We start from the raw sequence: 15,581 nt of genomic DNA, 5'->3' as shown, positions 1-15,581 counted from the left end.
GCGCTTGAAATGGCTTGGCCATGTGAGCCACATGGAAGATGGCAGGATCCCCAAGGACAGCGAGCTAGTCACTGATATCAGACCCACCGGTCTTCCATGTCTCTGCTTTATAGACGTCTGCAAACGTGACATGAAGTCCTGTGACATTGATCACAAGTCGTGGGAGTCAGTTGCCAGTGATCGCCAGAGCTGGCGGACAGCCATAAAGGTGTAGCTGAAGAGAGGTGAGTTGAAGAGACTTAGCAGTTGGCAGGAAAAGAGACAGAAGTGTAAGGGGGGAGCCAACTGTGTAACAGCCCCGACAACCAACTTTACCTGCAGTGCCTGTGGAAGAGCCTGTCACTCTAGAATTGGCCTTTATAGCCACTCCAGGCGCTGCTCCACAAACCACTAATCACCTCTAGGCGCTTACCCATTGTCTCCCGAGACAAGGAGGCCAAAAAGGAAAGGAGTCTACTCTCGATCATCAGCAAAGTTATGGAAGGGGCTAGCAACTGTGCCTGGGTCCAAACAGAAGAGCTGAATTGCAGAGGTGAGGTGAGAGCTCTTGATATCAAAGCAGCATTTGACCAAGTGTATCATCAAGGTGCCCTAGCAAAATTGAAGTCACTGTGAATCAGGGGGAAACTCTCTGCTGGTTGGAGTCATACTAGCACAAAGGAAGATGGTTGTGGAAGTTGGCAGCCAATCACTCAGCCCCAGCATATCACTGCAGGAGTTCCTCAGGGTAGTGTCCTAGGCCCAAACACCTTCAGCTGCTTCATCTATGACCTTCCCTCCATCATAAGGTCAGAAGTGCGGATGTTTGCTGATGATTGCACAGTGTTCAGTTCCATTCACAACTCCGCAGATATTGAAGCAGTCTGTGCCCGCATGTGGCAAGACCTGGACAACATTCAGGCTTGGGCTGAAAAGTGGCAAACAAGTGCCAGGCAATGACCATCTCCAACAGGAGACAGTCTAACCATCTCCCTTTGACCTTCAATGACCTTATCATCATTGAATCCCCCATCACAACAGGTCAGAAGTCGTGCAGTCTGTGACGAGTAACTCACATCCTGACTCCCCAAAGCCTGCCAACCATCTATGAGGCACAAATCAGGAGTGTGATGGAATACTCTCCACTTGCCTGGATGGGTGCAGCTCCAACACTCAAGAAGCTCAACACCATCCAGGACAAAATAGCCCGCCTGATTGGCACCCCATCCACAAACATTCACTCCCTCCATCACCGATGCACAGTGGCAGGAGCATGCACCAAACACAAGATGCACTGCAGCAACGCACCAAGGCTCCTTAGACAGCACCTTCCAAACCAGCGACCTCTACCACTTAGAAAAACTAGGGCAACAGATTCATGGGAACACAACCATCTGCAAGTTCCCCTCCAAGCCACACACCATCCTGACTTGGAACTATATCACCGTTCCTTCACTGTTGTTGGGTCAAAATCCTGAAACTCCTTTCCTAACAGCACGGTGGGTGTACCTACCCCACATGGACTGCAGCGGTTCAAGAAGGCAGCTCATCACCACCACCTTCTCAAGGGTAATTAGGGATGGGCAATAGATGCTGGCCTAGCCAGCGACGCCTACAACCCATGGATGAATCAAAAACAGTTAGACACAAAAGCATTTAGGAAGTGAAGTTTCACACTATGTTACAAAGCATCAACAAACTAATTACGTGCATTTGAATATTACCCATAACAGAATTTACACTTTAAATGTGGTACGGATAAATTCACTATTCTTTTAGTCTTATCAGCATCACCCACACCTGTAGAAAAATAACTGAGTGCACATCAAAACTAATGAAGCTCATAGTCTTTTAGCTCTGTTACAAATGGATTATGGAGCGGAAAACTGTTTGGTCTTTTACAATAGGATTTTTGTAAAACACTTTGTGTGACTGGCTAGAAATTTATTTTACTGGTCTGACATTTAATTACTGAAATGTTATTTATCATTGTAGTGGAGGCACATGCCAAAGAACAAAGTGTACTTATTACCACAAGTGGAGATGTGTTACAATTAAATAAAAACAAAAGGAAACATTATATTCACATTTTATGAAGAAAATCCTTCATCACAATATTGGAAATTTATTGTGACGCCCTTAAATGTATAATTGAATACTAACAACAAAACAAGTATAGACTGCAATGTTCCCGAAATGGAACTATTGTTATAACCCTTGACTAATGCAGTGCTCAATAAACAGAACAGCACAACAAACAAACTTCCCTCACGGAATATGTTTATTACTTAAATTTCTAGTAAATTCATAAGATTGAGTGGGTTAAATTATAATGAAGTTCATCTCCTCTGTGCACCACTGGTAATGCACACACTAAGTTGTGCATTGAGCTGCAGTCATTTTGAGCACTGCTGCTAATGGAATGAGCGCTAATTTTTGCTCACGCTCCGAAAATTGCTCCTGGCAGTAAACTGATGCAATGCAGTGACCTCATGTTAACGGTGCTTTTGTGAGGTTAAGTGCTTGTTAAGAAGCATTTGAAAGGTTTCTCCCCAAATTCCTATAGCCTGACATGTGGCAGGAAATCTGTTATTGGTGCCGGCTCAGAGCTGCTGTTACAGTAGTCGAATTAATGTGATATCAAATCAATGAAATCAGCATGCGAGACATGAGGAAACAGTGACAAACGTGAGGAATGGTAAGGAGAGGAAAGAAACCTCCTGTTACCCTGTTGCGACAAACAAGCCCAGGTGGGTGTCCAGAGCCGATCATTTTTAGCTCATCAGTTATGGGCTGTGAAACAGCATGGGACATGTCTACTGATTCTCTGCTTTCAGCAGGGAGTTATTGTTTGTAGGGAGCGCAGGTTAGAGATAGGACTACATAAGGCACTGACCAAAGACAAAGCATGCACTATCTACAGAATGCACTACAGCAACTCATCAAGTCTTTTTCGACAGCACCTGCCAAATCCTGCAGCTCCCTACCTAATAGCAAAGTGGGAGCACCATCACCATAAGGACTGCAAGTTCAAGAAGGTGCAACACCACATTCTCAAGGGCAATTTGGGATGGATAATAAATGTTGGCCATGCCAGCGACACCCACATTGCATGAATGAATTAAAAAAGATTCTCCAACCCGTTCTCGCTAGAATGCAGCTCCCCACTCGGAGCTCGTACCTGCACGAGGAAGGGCTCAGCTGCAGAATAGCAGCAAAAGATTCTGCTAGAGGGTGCACTTTACATTGTGAATGATTAGCTGTTCAGGTCAGCAGGTCATTAACAGGAGGACCAACATTTACCACATCCACATTACAACAGTGACTACACTTCAAAATTACTTCATTGGCTGTAAAGTGCTTTGGGACATTCTGAGGTTGTGAAAGGCGCGATATAAATGCAAGTCTTTCTTTCACCAACACTCAACCTGCTATCAGCACGACCCGAGTGAATGCGATTCTCACCGACAATACATGCAACAAAACTGGGGATCTCGAAGGATGCCGAGCGCAGTGAAGAAACTGGTTCTGAATTGAGCACAGGGTTTGGCTGTTACTATTGCCAAGTCAGGAATGCCCTACATGTTTTGTAACTTTTAAGTTACTCACAAAATAGTAACAATTTCCAAATATCATGAAGATGTGCCTGATATGACAGACACTACTTAATTCTGTTAGAAGTAAAAATAGAAATACTGGACATAAATAGTAACTCTGTCAGCACCTGGGAAGAAAAAAAGGTAAGCTGACATTTTTGGCAGAGGCCCCTTGTCAGAACTGAAGAAGATACAGCATGGCTACCTGAGCCGAGCCCGACGAGACCCAATGACACGTGTCAGGTTCGGGTCGGGTCGCACTTCCGGGTCTGGCATTCGGGCTCGGGTCGGGTCGGGCCGCGTCGGACACGCTCTATCACCACCTCTGGTAAGTGGACTAGAAAGGTAGTTTTGTTACAGTTATTTTAAGCTTGTGCAGATCAGCAACAAAGTGAAAAACGGAAGGTAGGTTAATTGATGGTCGGGTCTGGTCGGGCGCGGGAAAAAAAATGAAAGGACTCAAGCCGGGTCAGGCTCGGGGTCGGATGTGGTTCTGTCGGGCTCGGGACAGGTTTCATTTGCAGACCCGAGCCAGCCTTTAGAAGAAGGTTCACTAACAAACATTCACCCATGTGGACTGTCATGTCCCAGAAAGCCAATTGGTGAAGGCTAGTACTGGAACCAATCTTTACTCAGTCTCACATTTACTTAGAGTAAAACATTACAAACATACACCTCCTAACTCAACCAACCACACGTTCTACATATATATATTCTTTATATGTGCTCAAGTGAAACCTCAGTTAATGACCACCACCTGCACACAAATAGTTTGGACCTTTAGCATTTCTGCTTTTATTTCTTGCAGGTTGCAGGTTGATAGGTAAATTGGCCATTATAAATTGCCCCTAGTATAGGTAGGTGGTAGGGGAATTGAGGGAAGGTGGAGATGTGGTAGGAATATGGGATTAATGTAGGATTAGTATAAATGGGTGGTTGATGGTCGGCACAGACTTGGTGGGCCGAAGGGCCTGTTTCAGTGCTGTATCTCTAAATATAAAAATAAAAAAATATAAAAATTTCAAATCTGAAAGATAGCACCTCTGACAGTGCAGTACTCCCTTAAAACTGCACTGAAGCATCAGCCTAGAATATGTGCTCAAGTCTCTAGACTGGGGCGTGAACCCACACATTTCTAACTCAGAGCAAGAATGCTACCAACTGAGCCACAACTGACACTTCAGAAAGGGAGTTGAAAATAATGATAAAGGCTCTGATGGTGAAGCAGAGAAAGGGTGGGGAAGGGACAGAGGATAATGTACAGTACTCTAACCTCAGAAGAGTGAGGGCATGAGCTAGGATGCAAACCTGGAGGAGTTTGAGATGATATGGTGCAGCGAGGGGATGATATCAGAGATAGGGTGCCGAGTGGTTCCAATCCCGACAATGTTTTCCCAGAGAAAATTATGGCGCAACAATGACTTGATGTTGGACGGGCAGTCGGGCAGCCCAGAGACAGTCATGAAGCGGTAAGATAAACCTGGATATTTCCGACAAAACAAAGCTCATGTGATCACACGCTCTTCCACGTCTCGCCTGGGTCAACTCTGTGGTCAAGAGTTCAGAGTTTTTACAGCACCATCATAGTTAGCCAAGTACAGGTCCTGAAATTCCAAACTATGAACTGGGCCAGATTTTCACCACCAAGTCTGCAGTGGTGCTTGTAAGGGCTCTGCAGTGTTGAATCGTGAGTTATCTCGTTTACACAACCTCTGCAAGTGCATTGCTACTGTAAATACAGGAATTTCAGGGCATTAGTGTCACAGCCTCTATTTAAATATATTTAAATTAGGCTCATGGTGCATTGGTAGGTTGAACACAAAATCACGGTAAGAAGTTACAGTTTGTTGGCCAAAAGAAACCACTCAATCTTGGAAAAGCATTAAAACAGGATGAAGTGTTGAGTTCAGGGTCTGAATGGTGAAAGAGATCATTGGACATATCCGGCAAAGCATTTGTAAAAAAAAAGGCGCGTCACTGGCATTGAAAGAGAATGGTCTGACAATATATAAAAATGGATCGGCACATGGACATTTCTGAATAACTAAACAGAATATGACGCAAACTAAAAGGATAAACCATTATATGTTTTGTATTGGTATTCCTGCCCTAAGAAAAGGTTGATTTGTTCACACTTTGTGGCCTTGGTATTTTCAATAATTGGTTCCAAACTATCATATTTTCAGTACACCAATACAAGGTATGGTTGATACACTATCCTGGAAGCACAGAAACCAGCTGCAAGCTACATCCATCCTCACATCAACTGTAATGAATCCAGATAATCCAAGTCAAACTTGCTACCCCAAGAAAAATGAATTGGAAAATGAGAGCAGTTTTGCACCTTACCTCATCACTTGATCCATTTTCTACCCGGAATCTTCCAGCTCTCTGTATGGCCCCATCAGCATCGCTAGAAATAAGCTGCAAATAGGGGAGAAAAAAATCATTTTTAATGTTATGCCAGACATCTGAAAAAACAGGAAACTCAAACTTCAAACATTTACAAAACTGTTCCACACCATATAACATTTTATTTCCAACTTGTCAAATCCCTTGGTTGTATAAAAAAAAATACTCAGGTGGAAGGAGGCTTGCATGGAACATAAACACTAGCACAGACGAGTCAGGCCCAATGGCCTGTTTCTGTAAATCCTGTGTAATTCTATATAATGGTTATGTTGCATTCTGATTTTATCACTGATTTTGCTCTCCGCAAATCGTCTACACTAGATCAGTTACAACAGAAAAAATGTCCAATTCCCTTCAGGCTAAGTATTCAGGAATTTTCAGTTACATTGCAGGAACTACACTAGCTTTATTTCAAAGGCTTTATTTTTTTAAAAAACAGATACTTAGTGAAGGGTTGGCATGGCAAGCACAATATTTAGAAACAACACTCCCATAAAGCCCTTGTGGAATACTGTGGGCACATTAAAGAAACAAATGTAACAATGAAGAAAAAGTCGCCTACTCCAGGTTCCCACTGCCTACATAATAAACCACTCAATTGTTCTTTTATAGGATTAATTCAACGACAGATACATTTCTGTAACATCAAAACAAAGTCAATCGTCTAAGTGCTGTTTGAATCAGAATGGCTGTGGTAGTGAGTTAGTGACAGAATGGCTGATAAAAGAAACACACACAGTTGAGACTGTTCTGGCTGTGTTCGGCTCGCAGGTTCAATTTTGTGCAGAAGAGTGATCCTTAGTGTGTAGGAATACATGAGCAAAATTAATTAAACTACCTTTCCAAATGCAAAATCACTTTCTCAACATAGAACACACACACCCATGATTGCACACACTCAAACATGCATACACGTGCACGCACGCACACACACACAAAAAGACTTGCATTTATATAGCGCCTTTCACAACCACCGGACATCTCTTTATAGCTAATGAAGTACTTACTATTTTTTGAAGTATAGTCACTGTTATAATGCAGAAAAAAACACAGATCTAGTGTAAAGGTGTGTGCCCACAAATATAAGGGAACAATCAAAAGTTGGGATTTTTAAAAATCTCTTCTGAGTTCTCAATGGCTTTCGCTTTTTACCACAAAATATATTTAATGTACAATAGAGGTTATACACTGTTCCAATCTGTTCAATCATCAGTCACACACCTCAGGTGGTGCTATTTGAAGTGGGACAGAAAGTTCTACTGGTGTCCCAGTCAACATTTATTCCTCAACCAATGACACTAAAAACAGATCATCTGATCATTTATCTCACTGCTGTTTGGGAGGCCTTGCAGTGTGCAAATTGGCTGCTGTATTTTCATTCATTGCTACAGTGACTACACTTCAACATTACTTCATTGGTTGAGAAGCACTTCGTTCTGAGGTTGTGAAAGGCGCTATATAAATGTAAGTTCTTTCAATTGAAAAATAGAACATATGGGACCTACAGTCTTGAGAAAAATATTAAAAGATAGCAGAACATGAGAAATTAAGAAAAATGTTGAGGAAAAGAAAACTAGAATGAGTAAAATATTAATCTCAAAAATATTTAAAAATTACAAAGAAGTCTGACAAATATGTCGTAAAAAGAGGTACACCTGGGAGGACAGGATAATGAGTTCATGGAGGAGCAGTGGTGATTCACAAAAAAATCACATCAGTGTTTCGAACAGGATATTGGGAAGGAGGTAAATAGTGAATTGGTTAAAGAGAGACTTGCATTTATATAGCACCTTTCACAACCACCGGACATCTCGAAGCTCTTTACAGCCACTTGCTGAAGTGTAGTCACTGTTGTAATTTAGGAAACGCAGCAGTCAAATTGTGCACAGCAAGCTCCCACAGACAGCAATGCGATAATGACCAGACAATCTGCTTTTGTGATGTTGATTGAGGGATAAATATTGGCCAGGACACTGGGGAGAACTCCCTTGATATAGTGCCATGGGATCTCTTACATCTACCCAAGCAAGTGGATGGGACCTCAGTTTAACATCTCATCTGAAAGGCAGTACCTCTGATAGTACAGCACTCCCTCAGTACTGCACTGGAGCATCAGCCTTCATTTTTGCACTCAAACCCTGGAATGAGACTTGAACCTGGAACCATGTGACTCAGAGGTAAGAATGCTATTAACTGAGCCACAGCTGACACATTAAGGCTACTGTTGATATGAGGGATATTGTTGTTAATCTGTTAATTATATATCAATAGTTTGATTATATGCAAGTGAAGGGTGTTAATTGGGGTCTTAGTTGAGCACTTATAAGCAGACACTCACTGAGACTGGTGAAGGGCTTTGAGTGAGGAGCTACGTGTTTGTAATCCTTTTACTCTGCACAATAAATGTGAAACTGAGTAAATATAGGCTCCAGCATTATCCTTCAATAACAAGCTTTCTGAAGTTTAACAATTATATTAAATACAAAGTAAGTATTAGAGGAGTTAGTTAAGATAAAGGAGACAATACTTGACAGGATACATCCAAGGAATATTATGGAAATGTGGAAAGCAATAGCAGAGGCTCTAGACATTATATACCCCAGGGTTCTATTGAAAATGGCAGTGTGCCGGGAGATTGGAGAGTGGCCGATTAAATATGCATTTTCAAAAATGGAGCTAACCTGGGCAATTACAAGTCAGTTAATTTAACATCTGCGGTTGGGCACATTTTGGAACCTTTAATACAGTGGCTGTGGTTAAGCAGATAAAACCAGCAATATTCCACAACAGGCATAAGATGAATGACTAGTCAATCTTTTTTTTTCAGGTGGCTTTGGATGAGGAAGAAATGTTGGCCAGGGCATCAGCAGAACCAGCATCAAGGGCTCTTTACCCTCCTCATATACCATTAGAGCAGGCAGACAGAGCTTCAGTATAAACATCTCAACCCAAAATGACAGCTCCAACATTAGATTATACACGCAAGCCCTGATGTAGGCTTGAGATGAGGGTTTTACCAACTGAATCATTGCCACCCAAACATTAAGCTTTGGCACATTGGGGCCCTTAAATCATCCTTGCAAACCAAGGCAATCAGCTGGCTGGGATTGTAAAGAACGATTGGGGACAGTGTATTCAGACGTCCAGCCAGGGGAGTTGTGCTGTTTGTAAAGAAAGGAAGGGGAGTTATTTTATTTTCAGGACTATATGGTAAGGTGAATGAGGAACTATCATGGCAGCTGTATCAAGAAGAAATATTTTTTCTTCTGTTTGAATATGATTCCAGTGATTCTTTTTCACTTAATTCTGATTGGGCAGAAATGTTTGAGCAATATGATTGATTATTTCCTATTTTTGTTCACCAATCAGATGGGAGCAAAAAAAAGAAGACTTAATCAATCAGGAAAGAGAAGACATTTAACCAATAATGAAAAAAGGAAGTTGACACACAGACTTGACAGTCACAATGTAGATTTAACAGTTAAAATAGACACAAGATTTATAATTGTATATATTAAAGTGGCTGTGGTATTGTTCACAATCACTTGATAAATACACGGTTTTTTATATCAAGATGGCAATGGAGTTAGAAGATTTCAGATATTCTCAACATGGCAATGCACCTGCAGCTCTAGTGTGACAGGCAACTGTTTACATACAGGATTTTCATGTCTAATTGTTTATTTAGGCATTTTCAATTTGAAAAACATGACCAAAAATCATGACAACAGGATATTGGACAAAAAAAATGCATGCATAGATCATATTTATATTTACGTATTTTATAGATATGTGTATATATAAAAATATTCCTTTATTCCCTTAATATTGTGGAAAGCACCCATTTAAAAAAAATAACATTTTTGCTATTTTCTCATCATATTTGTTCTTAGTTTATTTGTTACACAAATTGATATGATCATAGAATCATAGAAAGTATAAGGTACAGAAAGAGGCCACTTGGCCCATCGTGTCTGTGCCAGCCAAAAAACGTTCCACCCGTTCTAATCCCACCTTCCAGGATTTGGTCTGTAGCCCTGCAGATTACGGCACTTGAGGTGCATATCCAGACTTCTTTTGAATGAGTTGAGGGTTTCTGCCTCAACTACCTTTTCAGGCAGTGAGTTCCAGAACCCCACCACGCTCTGGGTGAAAAACATTTCCTCATCTCCCCTCTAATCTTTCTACCAATCACTTTAAATCTATACCCCCTCATCACTGACCAATCTGCGAAGGTAAATAGGCCCTTCACCACCACTCTATCCAGGCCCCTCAAACTTTTGTACATTTCAATCATATCTCTGCTCCAAGGAGAACAACCCCAGCCGATCCAATCTTTCCTCATAGCTACATTTTGCCAGTCCCGGCAACATCCTCGTAAATCTTCTCTATACCCTCTCTAGTACAATTACATCCTTTCTGTAATGAGGGGACCAGAACTGCACACAGTACTCAAGTTGTGGCCTAACCAATGAGTTAGACAGTGCCAGCAAAACCTCCCTGCTCTTGTATTCTATACCTCAGCTAATGAAGGAAAGGATTCCATATGCCTTCTTAACCACTTTATTGATCTGCCCTGCTACCTTCTTGGATATGTGGACATTTACTCCAAGATCCCTCACTTCCTCTACACTTCTCAGTATTTTCCCATTAATCATGTATTCCTTTGCCTTGTTTGACCTCCCCAAATGCATCACCTCACACTTCTCCAGGTTGAATTCCATTTGCCACTTTTCTGCCCATCTGACCAGACCATCAATATCTTCCTGCAGCCTACAGCTATCCTCCTCGCCATCTACCACACGGCCAATCTTTGTGTCGTCTGCAAATTTCTTGATCATGCCCCCTACATTTACATCCAAATCGTTAATATATACCACAAAAAGCAGGGGACCCAGTTCTGGGCCCTGCGGAACGCCACTGGAAACAGCCCTCCAATCGCAAGAACACCCATCAACAATTACCCTTTGTTTCCTGCCACTGAGCCAATTTTGTATCCATCTTGCTGCATTTCCCTGGATTCCATGGGATTTTCTTTTTTTAACCAGTCTGCCATGTGGGACCTTGTCAAAAGCCTTGCTAAGATCCATGTAGACCACATCAACTGCACTACCCTCATCTATCTTTCATGTTATTTCTTCAAAAAATTCAATCAAGTTGGTCAGGCAAGATCTTCCCATGCTGACTATCCTTGTTTAAACTGTGCCTTTCTAAGTGATAGTTTATCCCCTGTCTCAGAATAGATTCCAATAATTTGCTGAGGTTAGACTGACTGGCCTGTAATTAATCAGTTTATCCCTCGCTCCCTTTTTATACAGAGATACAACATTAGCAGTCCTCCAATCCTCCAGCACCACACCTGTACACAGTGAGGACTGGAAAATGATGGTCAGACCTTCCGCTATTTCCTCTGTTACTTCTTTTAATAGCCTGGGGTACATTTCATCAGGCCCTGGTGATTTATCAACTTTCAAGGATGCTAATCCCATTGATACGTCGACTCTCCCTATGTTGATCACATCCAACACTTCACACCCCTCTTCCTTAACTACAATATCTGCATCGTTTCCCCCTTTTGTGAAGACATGCAAAGTATTCATAGAGTCATAGAGAGATACAGCACTGAAACAAGCCCTTCGGCCCACCGAGTCTGTGCTGACCATCAACCACCCATTTATACTAATCCTACATTAATCCCATATTCCCGCAATTCTCCTACCACCTACCTACACTAGGGGCAATTTACAATGGCCAATTTACCTATCAACCTGCAAGTCTTTGGCTGTGGGAGGAAACCGGAGCACCCGGTGGAAACCCACGCAGTCACAGGGAGAACTTGCAAACTCTGCACAGGCAGTACCCAGAACTGAACCCAGGTTGCTGGAGCTGTGAGGCCGCAGTGCTAACCACTACACCACTGTGCTGCCCAACAAGAACAATAAGAATAATACCAACAACTTCTGCCCCTAACATAGCTTACCTTTTTGCTCTTTTATGGGCCCTACTCTTTGCTAAGTTATCCTCATACTCTTACTGTATTGATAAAACATCTTTGAGTTCACCTTGATTTTGCTTGCCAATATTCTTTCATGCTCTCTCTTTGCTCTCCTAATTTCCTTTTTGATTTCACCCCTCCACTTTCTATACTCCTCTCGGCTTTCTGTAGTATTGAGTTTTCGGTGTCGGGAGTTTTCAGTGACGGGCATAAGCTTTCCTTTTCTGCCTTATCTTACCCTCCAAGCTCCTTGACATCCATGGGGCTCTAGATTTGGCTGTCCCACCATTTTTCCTTCTGGGAACATGTTTACTCTGAACCCCTTGAATCTCCCCTTTAAATGCCTCCCACTGCTCTAACACTGATTTACCTTCAAGTAGCTGTTTCCGGTCCACTTTCGCTAAATCACTCCTCAGTTTAGTAAAATTGGCCTTGCCCCAATTGAGAACCTTAACTCCTGTTCTAACTCTGTCCTTTTCCATAATTATGTTAAAACTGACTGAATTATGATCACTACCACCAAAATGCTCTCCCATTGCCATTCCTTCCACCTGCCCATCTTCATTTCCTAAAACTAAGTTTAAAACTGCACCCTCTCTTGTTGGACTTGCTACATACTGGCCAAAAAGGTTTTCCTGAATGCATCTCAAGAATTCTGCTTCCTCAATTCCTTTCACACTAAAACTATCCCAGTTAATACTGGGGTAGTTAAAATCCCCTACTATTACCGCCCTATTGTTCTTGCACTTCTCAGAGATTTGCCTTCATATCTGCTCTTCTATCTCCCTCAGACTGTTTGGGTGTCTATCGTACACTCCTAGCAGTGTCATTGCTCCTTTTTTGTTCCTTAGCTCAATCCATATGACCTCATTTGATGAACCTTCCAACATATCATCCCTTCTCACTGTTGTAATAGTTTCTTTGACCAAAATTGCCACTCCCCCTCTTTTCTTGTCCCCCTCCCGATCACGTCTGAAAACCCTGTAACCAGGAACGTTGAGCTGCCATTCCTGTCCCTCCTTAAGCCATGTTTCTGTAATAGCTATGATATCATACTGCCACATGTCTATCTGTGCCCTCAGCTCATCTGATTTATTTGCTATACTCCTTGCATTGAAATAGATACTCTTGAGCACTGCCAAACTCTTTTTTAAAATTTTCTAATCTTTGTTTCCTTTGTCTTCCAGATTTATCTGTTAATTTTCTGCCTTCCATTTTCATTTCTGATTTTGTCCCAACAGATTCTACCCTCAGATCCACATGCCCCTGCCAAACTAGTTTCAATCCTCCCCAACAGCACTGGCAAAATGTCCTGCAAGGAACTCAGTCTTGGCTCTGTTCAGGCGCAACCCATCCAGCCTGTGCAGGCCCCATCTCCACCACAGCCGGTCCCAATGTCCTAGAAATCTAAAGTCCTCTCTCCTGCACCATTTTTCCAATCATGCATTCATCTGTCTTATCCTTCTATTCCTGTATTCACTTGCACGTAGCACAGGGAGTAATCCGGCGATTATTACTTTTGAAGTCCTGCTCGCTAATTTCTTACCTTGCTCCCTAAATTCTGACTGCAGGGCCACATCCCTCTTTCTACCTATGTCGTTGGTTCCGATGTGGACCACAAACTATTGACTGTTCACCCTCTCCCTTCAGGATGCTCTGCAGCCGCTCAGTGACATCCTTGACCCTGTCACCAGGGAGGCAACACACCATCCTGGATTCACGTCTGCGGCCATAGAAACGCCTGTCTGTTCCTCTGACTATTGGATCACCTATCACTATGGCTCTTCCAGTCTTCCCTGTACCCCAATGTGCAGCTGAGCCACCCTTGGTGCCATGGATTTGACTCTGGCTGCACTCCCCAGATGAACCATCACTCTCATCAGCATTCAGAACTGAATATCTGTTGGACAGTGAGATGCAAATCAGGGGTCTCCTGTACTACTTGTATTTTTCTTTTTGACTGCCTGGCGGTCACCCATTCCCTCTCTCCCTGCATAATCTTAAGCTGTGGGGTGACCACATCGGTAAGTGTGATATCAACGTAGCTCTCATCCTCATGAATGCAACGCAGTGTTGCCAGCTGCCGCTCAAGTTCCAAAACCTGGAGTTCAAGCTGCTTCAATTGATGACACTTCCTGCACAAATGCTTTTCCAGGATATGGGAAGCATCCTGGAGCTCCTACATAGCACAGGAGGTGCACTCTCAAGGTTGAAGCAACCCTGCAATACATTTATTTATTAATTGACCTTTTGCTACCACTAAAACAAAAAGAAATGTTACCAATACTAAAGCACCTGAGAACTATTAATAAAACCTTATTAATACTGATAAATCCTACTACTAATCAATACAGTTCACTAGTTAAAATAAACCTTACTTAAAAAAAGATAATAGTCACCAGCTACTCACTTGTTCCTTATGATTAATATTTAATTTTTTTCTCGTTTTTAGTCTGCCAGTTGTTGAGATGCAGTCCCTAAGCTGCAATACTCACCAGCCAATCACCTACTTGCTTCCCTGTGATGTCACACCTCTTTTTTCTCTTTCCAAATTCTGGCTCCGACTCGTTACAGGCGGCAGCGAGCCCCGCTGGTCCAGCTGATTCACCCAGCTCCGACTGAGTGCAGTCAAATTTACTTTTTCTTAATGACTTTATAGTTCCCCTCCCTACCGAACTCTTCTCACTTAACATACTCCCTTCTTCACACTTTGTGCCCTCCAACAGCACTCAGGGTAGAGAAGCAGCACTGAGAATCCACTGAATTTATACTCTGTAAATAATGCTGTGTCAGCTCTGCTAGAGCTCAGAAACCAGTTTAAGCTAGCTGTCTAATTAACTAGCTACAGCTACTCAGAGCTTGTTTAACTGTTAAAACTGTAAGAAACCTAACTTACCTCTTAACTTAAACAAGAATTTCAATTAATTGTTAAATGTAAACAAAACAAAAATTAGACTTTAGCAAGATTAACCCTTAAAATCCACTCACTTACCAAACTTCCTTTTTCACACTCTGTGCCCTCCAACAGCACTTAGTGATCTTTAGCATTCCTCCAAATTCATACATAAAACCTTTGGTTTCACTCATCTGCTAATGGCAATCTGCTGCTCCACTTTCCTTCTACTTGTTCTGGTATTCATTGGAGGAGAACTAATGTGTTTGGTACAACTTTCAGTAGTTCTCATTACTTCACAATTCCTTGTATATATCTTTTAAATTAATTCTTCTCAGACTTTGGGTTATTCTGGACCTCATCACTCACTAGTTTTGCCAGTAAAATTCATCTTAACTTTCACCCATTCATATCACTGACAAAGTGTCAGACGCAGCTGCCATATACTAGCTGAGTAGGGTTGCCAACTCTGGTTGGATGTATTCCTAGAGGTTCTATTACGTGATCTCCTGCCTCTGCCCAGTTAGGCAGCCATTTTTCCATCTCAAGTAAGTTTATAGCTAATGAACAATAGCGTTCAAAGAAGATGCAAGAAGAACACACTTTTTTCAATTACCCTATGATTTTTCTCCTGGATTGCTTGCAGCAGTGTCCAGGAGATTTAGATTTAGATTTAGAGATACAGCACTGAAACAGGCCCTTCGGC

General features: G+C 42.2%; 1 protein-coding gene across 3 annotated transcripts in view; it reads right to left on the bottom strand.

Moving 5' to 3' along the window:
- Positions 1-15,581, bottom strand: part of garnl3 (GTPase activating Rap/RanGAP domain like 3) — a 455,189-nt gene that overhangs the window by 237,962 nt on the left and 201,646 nt on the right. For all 3 annotated transcript variants that reach the window (XM_068012410.1, XM_068012409.1, XM_068012411.1), the window contains exon 3: positions 5,925-5,999. In XM_068012410.1, the coding sequence (XP_067868511.1) occupies positions 5,925-5,999 (75 nt within the window). The remainder of the gene's footprint in view (positions 1-5,924; positions 6,000-15,581) is intronic.

This window comes from Heterodontus francisci, chromosome 32 (assembly GCF_036365525.1).
Source record: "Heterodontus francisci isolate sHetFra1 chromosome 32, sHetFra1.hap1, whole genome shotgun sequence".
Lineage (NCBI taxonomy): Eukaryota > Metazoa > Chordata > Chondrichthyes > Heterodontiformes > Heterodontidae > Heterodontus > Heterodontus francisci.
This window is presented reverse-complemented; position numbering and strand designations above follow the sequence as displayed.